At 34.1% G+C, this 13,186-nt stretch overlaps 1 protein-coding gene across 1 annotated transcript in view; it reads right to left on the bottom strand.

Annotated features, from left to right (window-relative positions):
• The window catches only part of EFCAB11 (EF-hand calcium binding domain 11), a 68,528-nt gene extending 56,145 nt beyond the window's left edge, over positions 1 to 12,383 (bottom strand). Inside the window, exons 1-5 of the mRNA XM_085317642.1 lie at positions 12,375 to 12,383; positions 11,837 to 11,939; positions 8,201 to 8,236; positions 6,246 to 6,347; positions 4,843 to 4,933 (exon numbers count right to left, since the gene is read on the bottom strand). Of these exons, the coding sequence (XP_085173768.1) occupies positions 4,843 to 4,933; positions 6,246 to 6,347; positions 8,201 to 8,236; positions 11,837 to 11,939; positions 12,375 to 12,383 (341 nt within the window). The remainder of the gene's footprint in view (positions 1 to 4,842; positions 4,934 to 6,245; positions 6,348 to 8,200; positions 8,237 to 11,836; positions 11,940 to 12,374) is intronic.
• Positions 12,384 to 13,186: the final 803 nt, after the last annotated feature.

The following is a 13,186-nucleotide window of genomic DNA, read 5'->3' as shown; positions in this document are numbered from 1 at the left end:
GGCAAAAATGGATCTTTTCTATTAGAGATGGTTCTCAAGAGATAAGAAAACAGACTCGTGTAGGTGATTAAGTGTGATAATATGAAAGGCTGCAAGACAGTTGCTTAAGAAACAAGAACAACAAAGGAATAAACTACTGCAGGCATCACCAGAGCTGGAATGACATTGTACTGTGTACTATGTTTCCATGGCAACTAGCCATAGGAAAATGAATGTTTCATATTCACTGTGCTCTGCAGTACATGTCTATAAATCAAACTTGCATAAAAGAGCATGAGATTTCTTCAGTAGGAGTAGCTCTCCAAAACAGATTATTTTCTTGTTACTAGATAATTATATAAAAAAAATGAGATAATCAGGTCATTTTTAGTAAGGAAAGAACTAATATATATGAAAGTACTAAAATACCTCTAGTGCRTGATCCTATCAATCTAAGAATATAGCAGCATAAAATGCAGATCATGAATGTCTTCTTTTCTTGCTTAAATCAGATGTAGGCTTGCTGGCTTTAAAAATTGWATGACATTTATCTGTCCACTTTTGTTTTTAGACATTTTTCATCATTTGTTAGTTCATTCACATGTGATTGGTTTTCAGCTTATTTCTGATTATTCTAGCCTAAGGATTTAACATACRAATATCTATTTTTTCTGTACAAATGATACAGCTAAGACAAAAATTCTCTTAGCAGTAGTAATTAATAATATTGTGCAATTCCATTTAGATGACACATTTATATTCACAACAGAAGAAAATACTACTTTATATTTTTCTTCAAGAATTTGAATCTCACTTTAAAAAAATACGTTCATTTGCAGAGAACAAGAAATTACAAATCATTATTGCAAAGGATATGGGACATTTCGTATCTATGTTCCCAAATGCAGAACAACAGACTTATTTTAAAGAAATTATTTTGTATGTTACCCATTTAAAAAAGCCACACTAATAGAGAACGTATCATCAAACCATCTACCATACTAAGCACTTCTGCAATTCCTGTCAGGCACGATGCAAGTTTTTTATGGCACAGTGGCATTTTAAYCAGATGCACATCAGACACATGATACGCATTTGAACACTTTGTTCAGTATAACTGCAATATTAGCTCAAAACCACCAAAAAGCTATAATATTATATATATATTATAGAAATAAAACCAGTCAAGATTATGGTCAGTGAATACAATCAAATCTAAACTGAAAACACTTGCATTTGGAAAACTTTATCAACAGCTAACTACACAGGATATTACCAATATCTGTAAGAAAATAATCCATCAGAAGCAAGAGCATCTACATTAAATATTATTTTAACTGTATGAGATGAAAATGTATTTGCATTGGTTCTATTTTCATGGCATAAAATAAAGAAAAAGATTACCCTCTTACTATACTAAGAAACACTGCTAAATTAGGTATCTTTTTTCTTTCGTAAAACAGAGCATTTTACACCACCATATACCAAAGTCTCTATTATTAATTCAAATTAATTCAATATATCTTTATACATTTGTAAAAGAATATTAAAGTGAAGCAGAGATAGTACCTGTATGTTTTGTAGCCCTGTATTCCAGTAAACACAGTATAGCCATTGTTTGTAACAGACCACAAGCTTTGTACTGAGTTTGCAAGGCCTGAGGCTTGTCYGATTTGGTTTGTCTGAGCTTTCTTCACCTGTCCGGAGCTTTTTACTTGGTTTAGCTGTAACAGCAGTTCTTTGAAAGACTAGGTGGCTATACCTAATTTGTTTTGCTCATTTTTATACAATGTAACCAGTTTCATATAGATAGGAGTAATAAGAATTTGCTCTATGCAAAATGAAGTATTTATGACTTTAAGATAACGACTTACGGTAGAGAAATAGAGGCCTAGTGTGATAGCAGAGGCCTTGAGAAGTGGAGAGAGAGCGCATACAGGGTAGAGGAGTATAAGCATAGGATGGTAAGATACAGGCACAGAAGGTTAAAAAAAAATCCTTACTCTTTATCTGGCTTCTTGCTATATTATAGTAAACATTTTAAGTCTACCTTAGCTTTAATAAAATATATGAACAGTAAATAAAATAATTTAATTTTAAAGTCCCAAGTTTAATAAAATCGATGCAAAGTGTATGGATGCTTCATTAAGAGCACTTTGCACAACTGTAGTAATTACATATCCAAAACCTGTACTATTCTAACCTTGGCATAGGATTCTTGGATTTTGCTTGTATATGTATTATATGAGATATTCAGAGTGCAAGGGTTGCAAGTGGATTTGAATATTTTATCCTGAATTTAGAGTAGRCCTTACTTTCATACAAATTATGAGCAGATGAAAATAGGTAACTCATGGGGTCAGATGGAAGAGATGACTTTGAAAAGTGATTTATTCGAAAGCATTTTAGATTTTGTCATGCATTAGWATCTCAAAGTGCAATTATGTAAGTTTTAAATATTTAGGGTGAATCTACTGAAAGATAAAAACAATTCACCAGGGTCCTTCATTCTTAACGCCTATCAGTTACCGATGTTTTGCCTTCCTTAAGATTTGCATAGTGTGAATATCTTTGTTTTCATTTTTATGTCAAAAAATATGTTGAGAACTATGCTCAGTAGCAGAAAATAATTCCTACTCTGTATGCTAGAGAAGTTAGAATCAAGTACATGCATTTAACTTCCCTCCCTTCTTTCTCTTTCCTTTCCCTTRAACTAGTGTAGCACTAACCAAAGGTTTAGCTTCTTCTGTAACATTTTACTTTTTAAAAAAGTATAATAAAATAATGTACTCAGCAATCCAATACAAAGCTATAAAAAATTAAAGAGTCCACCAGTACAGTGGTTTGGAGATAGCATCTCCATTAAATTGAAAATTTTATAAACACAAGAAGTTATTCATTTGACAATTTCATAAAGCTCTGAAATATAACTACTAAGCTTTTGCTTGCCTCCATGATGTGCCACTATTTTTTAATCTAAGATTTGGAATGCTTTTTTGAATTGAGTTTCCCAGTTTTCCCTGCTAATTGTACTATGGCTCACATCACAGAGTGATCTCTGAATATGTAAACTGCATCCCTTTCAGAAGAAATTAAACTGAAAGATGTGCTCCAGGCATGCACTCAAAGCACTCCAACTCCTACTGGGCATTCAGTCAATCGACCAGATTTGCATTAGTCCAAGTAATCCCTTCACTTAATGTTGAATAGACATTGGGTCCTCAGCATAAACTTTCTGCTCTATAGACTTGACCGTTACATGTTGTATCAATTGCTAATATAGACATAGGTTTTGAGAACTCTTTTACAACATGAAGCTAAGGCTAAGTATATTTGATAATTCTTAAAATAAGAAAAACAGTAAAGCAATGTATTAAGAACACAAAATAAAATACCACGAACAGTAACTGCATATGCTATTCTGCTTACATTTTCATTTCTGGACAGTGTACCCCAAAGTGATAGTAAAATCACTTGGAAATCTTAAGAAAAATGAATCTCACAACTTTTCAAACCTGTGGAGGGCATGAACACTAACATTTCCTTCCTTTTCTGGACTAATGTGAGCTATAGAATTTTCTTCATTTTCTAATATAGTTTGCACTGTAAACTGTGTTTATGTTTATCAAAGTCCTTATGCTTCACTTTAGTCTGGTAACATGATTATCAAGTATCACTTTCATAGACTTTGCTGCAACAAGCTCCCTTGTTTCCCRAAGTCTTAAAACAATCTTTTTAAAATAATTACTTTCTTCAAAATGTATTATATCTTCAGCACAAAAAGGCAAGAGGATCATCTAAGGTTAGTCAGACTACACTTAGATTTTTTTAAAAGATGCATATACGTATTCCTGTTCTGCTATAATGCTTAAATACGCACTGTACCGTGGCATATACCAGAAAGAATGCCTCCCCAGAGCCCCTCAATAATCCAAGCACCCAAAATCAACACATTATTACAGGTCATCTTCACCTAATCGGTAGTATATTCATGAAGTTTAGACCAGATACTGCTTGTAATCTCAATTTCATATTATATGATGCCTCTTTTGTTGTTATTACTGTGTAACATGAAGGGGCTTACTAAAACATAGCCTATAAAATTAGAAATTATTCAGCCCTCAGTAAACAAGCAATCTTCTGGCCTTGGAGCTGAACACATAGATTGTTTATATCAGTTCAAATGGAGGTTAACGTCCCTCACACAACCATATGCTTGCAAATTGCTTGAAAATTAACATCTTTTAAAGACAGTGCTCAACAAGCTATCTGATCTCACGCCTGCAATAGTGAGGGAATTCTTTCAACGACCAAGTTGCTTTCAGACAAGTCATTTACATCACCAAAATAAAGTTTAACAGTGAACTGAAACAGTGTCCACTTGCAACTGCAGAGTAAGATCATATTTTTTACAACCTACAAATTACTCTTTCAAATTTTGCCCTTTCAATCCTGAGCCAAATTTAGTTTATAGGAAATCCCACCACTAATGTTTATGACAATACACACTACAGTTGTAACTCCAAATTTTTCAAGAGGTAGCTCTTAAATGCTGATTTTCTTCCTGATTTTTACATCAGGAAGATGTGAAAGTAAATAATTTTAGGYTTCTCGAGAAACAGTAAAGGCTACAAGCTATTTTCTATATTTGGTAAAATTTACTGGACTTTGCAATATATATTCAAGATGCTGGTGATATTCCTTTTATTGGATTTTACGTAAAGCATGTAAGGACACTGATATAGTAATGTGCTGAAGCTTGTATCTTTTGTTGCATGATAGAATCTAATCATTTCAATTAACTGAAATATACACAACAATAAGACTACTATCTAAAAGTAAGGAATTTTCTGTCAATCTTACCTGAAGGCTTCAACTACAATTCTTTCAGATAATTTTGGAGAAATTAAATTGAAGGCTTTCTTGAAGTCTTCCGAAGTCAAAAATCCTCTGCCTTTTAAATCAAATCAGAAAAGAGAAAAATAATATGTTTCTTTAAAAAAAGACTACTTAATACAATTATGTTTATTTGCTATCTAGTCAATTCACATTTTTAATATGCTTATACACTGTTTAAAGTTACCGTATTTGCAAAATATGTTAGGAAATAACTACGTTAAGAGGGGAAGTGGATGAAGGATCTATGAAGGATTTTATACTAGCAATTCCTTTGTGCTACTGTGAACTCTGTTCAAAAATACTTTGCCTACAACATCTATAAATCTCATATTTAAAAGCTTTAGTTTAAAAAATGGTGATTTTGAATATAAAATTTCATATATGTGAAACTTTCAAAATATACTCTAAAATATGCAAAATTATAAATATCTTAAAAAATCTTTAAAATATCTAAATTATACGTTATATCAGAATGATAACAAAAGGTGATCACCTTGTCTATCAATTCATTTCCAGATCCAACTGAAAAATAAGGCACCTCAAAAAGGGCTATCACATCCTGTGTGCAACAAACAGCAAGAGAAACAAAAGCACTTGCAGCACTTGAAATGGTTAAGTTCCTTGAAATAACTCACTTAAAAGGTAACACTTAAAAAGTTACTTTTAGTACATGGCAAAAAACTGCAATGGATGCTTATCTGATCGTCCCAATATCTGACCTGCTCTGTGTTGCATTTCCACTTTCTGTGGGCCATAGACCTATTTCATGTTGGGGAAAAACATGAAAAGGATCACCTGAATGCTATATGACTATTAGCTCAGAGGCTCTTGATGAAGTTCTCCTTCCTTCATTTTAGTGGAGAGAGAGATCCTTTTCACTGTCCAGCAGGAATGGAAAAAAAAATCAAAACATTTCTCACCGAGAACTAAAGAAAATTCTTGTTGCTTTTGTTTCCCTTCCTTGGTCTATCGTGATGGATAAAAAGATCTGTAGCTGTCACAAGGGACAGAAATTTGCAGAGTATGTAGCCAAATTAATGAATGGAGATAGCTGAGCATGAGTAACAGAAATAATGAGACACAGTAACAGCAAATAGCTATGGAGAACGGCTAGAAATTTTTAATAGATGGAGTATCTCAGAGCACATCAGACAACTCAAAACTACTGTCTAGAACCCTGTAGCTTACTGATCCTGACTGTTAATATAAATATCATCAAGGTATTTGTTACTCTCCTACTTTGTTACTTCCTTTTGCAGCATCTGGGACACTAACCTCATTTTAGTTCCTTTAAGTAGTCTATTTGGCTTATTTGTTTTAGAGTTAAATTAATACCCAAAATGTTGAGCAGAGGGGAAAAAAGTTACCTTGCATGTCAAAAGCTGTAAATATGTGCCTTGCTTCACTATTGAATAGCTGCACAGTCTTCTTTGTGCTCATGAGATTTAAAAACTTTTTAAGTAATATACCTAGAAAATGGAAAATATAAATAAATCTCCCAGCAAACTAAAAGCTCATTTATTTTTTCTCCTTCAAATATGCATGAGTGTGGTCAAATAACTATGAATAGTTTTAATTTTATAAATAAACACCATTTGGTTCTTCTAAAATCAAAGTAAAATGTAAAAATTAAGAAAGAAAAGCCTGTTCCTAAAACTTCAGAACTCCCCATGAGATGTGCAAAAATCTCAATACAAAAATTTTTGAAGATAGAATTTTTTTGGCAAAAATAAATGCAACTTCAGTTCAGAATTTGAACATATTCTAATATTTTTCTATGTCTTTTTAATACATGCTTTATGCTCATTTTAAACAATTTAATTTTCTTTAGAGGCAATGTGACTGTATCCTGTAGGAATTTTTCATTATCAAATAACATAATAAAAGCTCTGCTTTTCTCTTTCTTTTGATTTATTCATATTTTGTTCTTTTTGCAGCGGTACAAAAGCACAGCTCCTTCAGCTCCACCTGCTGTCTCAATTCAAATCTTAAACTGCAAGCTTATAGATTTCCTGTGTTTCCTTATTTCTTGAAAAAAAAATCACATATTAAAAACTATTGCATTCTCAGTTTCCAGGATTACAAAGACATGCTGATTTCAACTGCTAGGCTCTGTACATTCACAATTTCTTTAATAACAGAGGCTGCTTAAGCATACTGAACTTGTCTGCATGAACAGCTTTCCATTCAATTGGATAACTACGAAAGAGAAACCATAAAAAGCAATACAAGCTTTCTATCCATTTATTTTTCTCTTTCAGAGTAACATATAAGCCCAGAAAATTATAGTATACAATTCTCCTTTTCTAGAGTGACTCCTGTAATACAGTGCCGCCTATTCATTGATCTTTGAGTTGGTGATTTATGTGCTACCAATACAGGCTGTAAAGCCACCTAAGCACACAAAAAGGTAATCTTAAAAACAAAACAAAACAAAACACACAGACAAACTAACAAATAATATTTGTTATAATAATAACAAATCCATAACATAACTTTCTATGTCAGTTCACTATTTCTAGATCAGGTATTCATACGTGGTTGCTCTCTTGAAAAAATCCAAGTAAAGTGTTCAGTCTATTTTTGCCTAAATAAAAGATTTACAATTAAGGGTGTAGTTTAATGAGTATTTTTTGGCATCACTGCTAGAACAAACAGACCCAGCCTTCACAGCACCCTTCAACTGGATCAATACAAATGTTAGTGAAGTCATGTGGCAAAGAGGATCAGGGAATTTATTGTTAAAAATAAACAATTTTTTGCCATATTATTTTTTTACATGAATTAGTTCTTCAGTATGATTTGCCACATGGCCCCATAAACAGATATGCCGGTACCATTGAGAGGGCAGCACAAGGATAGGAAAAAACAAGCAGAACTATATAAATGGAAGGGTTGTCGCAGAAAGAAATGTTTATTGAATTGTGATGTAAGACTCCAGTATTCACCCAGCTAAACAGTGGAACAGTATCAAAAAACTGATAAACCCTTTCTAATTACTTAACGATTTGAACACTGAAAATTACTAATTACTTCTCTGTATCATTTCCACTAATTATATTATGTTGCTATTAAGAAACACCACTTTGAGAAGCCAGAATAAATTCAGAAGTGAATTCCAAACTGAACTAAATACAAAACCATTGTAAGTATTCCAAAACTAAAGGAAATCATATGATTCTCTTTAATAGCCCTGGGCAGCTCATTTGTCAGTAATCTACACCATGTTCTTCAAAACTCTTCAGAGACTAAGCTATTGATTTATTAAAGTTATGAATGAAAAAGGAGTAGAAATACTGACAGCTCAGTGCTTGTGTATTACCTGAATTTTCTGGTTGCACAGAAGACATTACTGAGGTAGATTATTTTGTTTGTTTTTGTTACAAAAGTGATTGGTCTGAACTCCTACATGATTTCTACTTTGTATTAATAGTTTGTGATTTAATGACTTAACTAAATTCTGATATCATAATATTACATATTATACTGCAAAATCATCTGTGGTTTTTAAGAAAGAAAAGATTTTATTTTAATTTTACAAAAACTCTTCCTTGCCAGGTAAATTAGATATATCAGAGGTCCTAACAAAATCCTAATCAAGAGCCCAGTCTTAACCTCAGTATGCTTAAACAAATGTGCTTAACTTTAGACAAATTGGAGTCTAACTGCACAAAAAAGTCATAATATGTAAAATTATTTTTTTGAGAATCAGCATCCAAATTTGTGATTTCCTTGAAACAAAGAAAGAAGTTTCTGTTTCAACAGAAACAAAGACAGGAAATGAAGTATTTCCTGAAGAGTAGTTTGATCAAAATTCATACGGTAAAATTTCGTAAAATATTAAATTTTTAAAAGACAGAGATTAAAAAAAATGGAAAATGAAACAATAAAATATTTGCATCATCCAATTTCTCCTACAACCATCCTGAAACTATACATTTCTGTTTGATGTCACGTACTGCATAGCTCCTTTGCTGTCTTTTATTAGGATCTTAATTCACATTTTTTTCTGATAGGAACATGGGAGTGACACATTTTGATTAATGTGTTACCAAGATTCACTAACATGTTTGTACCAAAAAAAAAAAAAAAATCTAAATGAGGTGAGGAAACTAAAACTGTAATCTTCAGAACTTAACTAGTCGCTAACCAAGAGATTACTGGAAAAGGTCTTTGACTAATTTATTAAACAGAATGGGAATCTAGGTCCAAGAAGGGACAGAGGTTCACCGGGGGGGTTATTTAAACTCCTTTTTAAAATGACTGAGTACATGCTTCTGAGTCTAAACTCTTGTACCTACGTAGTTAGAATACAAGACTGTATACCCTTGTAGCGCTGAGATAACTGACATGGGAGGAGATGACATGTTAGCAGGCCTTAGTGCAAAACTAAGCATACCCTTTTCTGGAGATGGACCAGCCAGCAAACATGCTGTGGTCAGTTAGGCTAACACCACACAACCTATTTGGCCTGCAGCACTTTTCACATAKACTGTACTGGGCAGACAGAGAGACTAGGGAGTCACTTTCAGACAGCTTTAGTAAGATACGCCAGAAGAGCAGCTGGAATTTATAAGCAGTCCTGAGCTCAGGCTGCCGTTCTGTATTCTGGATGCCAAGCCACTGGCACCTCCTTCAGCAGCAGATGCCAAGCCACCAGTGTCCTGATACGAACATACAGAGCTGGTCAGAGAAAACGCTGGACACGCTTTTTGGCCTGGCACAGTTTAGTACAGCGTAGACAGTGTTTTTGTGTAGATCTAAATGTTGCACCGAGTACTCAGAGTGAAATTTTGGCTGGGACAATGACATGAAAACATYTGAATGAGATGAATTTCGAGGTTATTTCTGATACAGTTTAGGTCAGCCAACACATTTTTCTACTTTAAACTATTATTCCTGCAGTACCCTTTGTTTGAAGCATTTGAGACTTAAATATACATTTAGAAAGAAGAATGGTTACTGATATAGGAGAACATTTTAGATCAGTTCAATCTCTTTAGGTGCAAAGGGGACCACTGAACCAAACTTTTAGAAGAAAAAAAAAAATATCTCCCACTAACATGATCCCACAATGCTGTTGATTTCCAGAAATGAACATAGATGATAGGYGTATTAGATGAACATACAGTTTAAGTCCAAAAATCAGGTTTATCTCAGGTTTTATCTCAGGTTTATTTACATTTTCATTCTTTCCTCGTTACCTGTCTCAGCAGGCTTAATTTTAAGCAGTAGCAAGCTTCAAATCACTAAGAATAACCATATGAAAATAGTATTTTATGAAAATAGTATTTTATAAAAAAATGAGAATAGAATTTTGTTAAATTTCATCACAYGATTTTGAAAAATCAAGTGGAGTACAATGTGATTCAAATTCTTATTTACATTTCTTCCAGTAAAGAGTTTTTTGGTGACATCTTGTGGGAAAAGTYAGTATTACTTTTTATTAAAAGAACACAAACCTGAGCTATAAAAAAAATGACCTATCAAGCAACTTACCAATTTACTAAAAATGCAGGTAATGCTAAACAACTGCCATTTCTACTAACAAATAYATGTTAATTTGTACTGTGATTTAGGAAACAATTTTGCCTTAATTAGTAACATAGAAACACCATTTCCTGTTTCTTGGAAAAGTACTGTGTCAAGACTGGTTTTAGTGACTTCCGAAGAAATACAAGTGCCACTACTGTAGCCTTTGATTTTAGTCATTTTGACAAAGTAAGACTGCCATCAAAATACTCAAGAGCTGGATACTAATCAATCAAAAATTAATTCCTGCATTTGGTTCCTATCTGGTACATGGAGAAAGTTATGTTTCTCAGAATTGGATTAAAACCACCAAAATGCTGAAGACAACTCTTGCAAGGCCTAACCAACAGTGAAACACAAATGAYGTGGATGTGCCACACCTCCCAGTTAATATACATTAGTCAAAGCTGTAACAAAAAGCGTCTGCCTACCTACTCTCTCTCAGAATTTCACAGTGAGTAGTCAGTCACCGGAGAAAGTAATAGTTCCTGGAACTGGGACCACTCAAGAGGCTAGCAAAACCACAAGACCACAGAATCGGTCTGGGAACTATCATTAGTTAGTTTTTGTGCAGCTGCACAGACAGAATGGTCTACAGCCAGGTAGTCACAGCCTCGCCTTGAGACTGCAGATATGACGTGACACCTTTTCAGGAAGAAATATCTAAACTTGAATCCCAGGGAGTCCTTCACTTTTATTCTCTTCCCAAGCAGGAGGTGACTTACAGCACAAATTCTTGTTTGAATGCTGTAAGCGTGCTTTGAGTGCTCCGACTGGAAGAAACATTCAGAGAATTTAAACAGAAGAACAAGCTAATTCTCAGTGACTGACTACACTCAGATATAAGCCAGACAGACTAATACAGTTCAGAGCCTGTCCAGGAACCAAGCTTTAATGTGTAGACAGATTAATATCAAACACAAGGCTTGCCTACACTTCAGGGTGCAGTTTAGGATGAGGTCTACCATTCAGTATAGTATCTAGGGTGAGGGCGAGCTGAGTATTTCCATGTTCCGAATTCAACAGACTCAATTTACTCAGTTTAGAAGCCTCAATGATTTTTAGATCTGGCTCTAACTCATTTGGAAAATGTTTACCCACAGCTGAAACACATCAGAAATAACTACTTTTACACTTCAATAAAAGTGTAATTTTTTTAATGTTTTTTAACATTAACATTTAACTGATGTGTTCTTTATGCTCTGAGACCATTCACACTACTACAGTTGAAACACAGCTTACAGAACTGCATTAAGCCATGTGATTTACCCTTTATTTTCCTGTAAGTAYGGTTTATTCAAGAATCTAGACGTATTCCTGTTTAACAAACCTAGTGTAGTCCACTCCAATCAGTACAGACAGGTCTGTAAGGAGTGCTCTCAATGAATCATCTATACATGCTGAATCTTCAAAACATAAAAGATAAAAATATATAMCTTTGAGGGTTTGTAACCAAACATTACTACAGCAACTTTAAAGTCCTTTCTGCTTAAATAGCCTTTGTTATCTTCATCACATGCTTCAAAAACCTATAAAAATTTATGTTAAAAAGGAATAAATCTGACCTGAAATATTTTTTATTAACTTAGAATAACAGTTAAAGGGAAAATAAAACAGATATTTACAAAATGAGCTATGCTATTTAAAACAAACTACAGAAGATTACTCCTATTTCAGTCAGAAACCTTGCCTTAAGTGAGCTGAAACCACTATGTTTAGTCCATTTAATTTTGATTTTTTAATAAGTTACAATATAGTAATAATTGAACAAATATATTCTATTTTTGTGTTTTATGCACTTTATGCACTTATGCCTTTTGCATATATAYTCTGTACCACTATACCTGGTACAGAATTCTAGAAACCAAATGACACTACATTTTGTTTCTACCAGACCTTTTCCTTTTTTTTTTTTTCCTCTCGTTTTCTTTTCTTGAAAGAGGCCAGGCATATTTAGTTCTCACTAAAGTCATTTTACCAATAGGAAAAGCCAGCAATTTTTCTCAGCTATTTTTAGAAGAAAATACACTTTCCATACACTATACCTAGATTAAGTACGTAATACACAGAAATACCTAATTCTCCTAAGAGGCTCTCAGTCTCAAAAGAGCTTCAGCAAGCATTGATAAACCATTAAATGCTTTCACATTTATCTTGTAGCATCAAACAGCATATCTGTAATTTGTTTCAGGAAAAAGCATTACATGCAGCATTATATTAGAACTCYGCAGAAGAGTACTACGGAAATTACATGAACAAATTTCATTAAGATGTTGCTAGGTGTAGCTCGCTGATTTTACTACACTCCGATATGTTTGCATTATTTGTTAACTGCAGTCACAAGCAGGTAATAAACTAGAATAATGAGACCCAAATGCTCTGACAGTTCGTTTTGTTAGCTAGAGCCAGCTTTGATGTGGCCTGTGCTCTTACTTTGATTAATTTTACACCTGTTTTCCTCCCACTCCCTTCTTGAGTTTGTCACGCAGTTAACTCGTTAGCAGGATGCTTCAGACACAGTAATTAACGCTGAGCTGAATGATTACGCAAACGCTACACCTGCCCTAATTTGACATTAGGGCCGCATACAGAGTGACCAGGTTAATTCCGATCACCAGGACGCGGCAGCAGCCCTAAGAGAGCTGCCAGCTCCCCTTTAACGCCCCTCGATACCCCCAGCCCCTTCGAGGGGGCGGAAAAGCTCTMGGGGAGTCACCGGGGGGACGGAGGGGCGCAGCGGTGCGCCGCCGCGGAAGGCGAAGGCCCCCTCAGAGCC

The sequence above is a fragment of the Rhea americana genome, unplaced genomic scaffold (genome assembly GCF_003343005.1).
Source record: "Rhea americana isolate MKP2758 unplaced genomic scaffold, rheAme1 scaffold_5, whole genome shotgun sequence".
In the NCBI taxonomy this organism is placed as follows: domain Eukaryota; kingdom Metazoa; phylum Chordata; class Aves; order Rheiformes; family Rheidae; genus Rhea; species Rhea americana.
The sequence above is the reverse complement of the archived record's forward strand: the minus strand, read 5'-3'. Positions and strand labels throughout refer to the sequence as shown.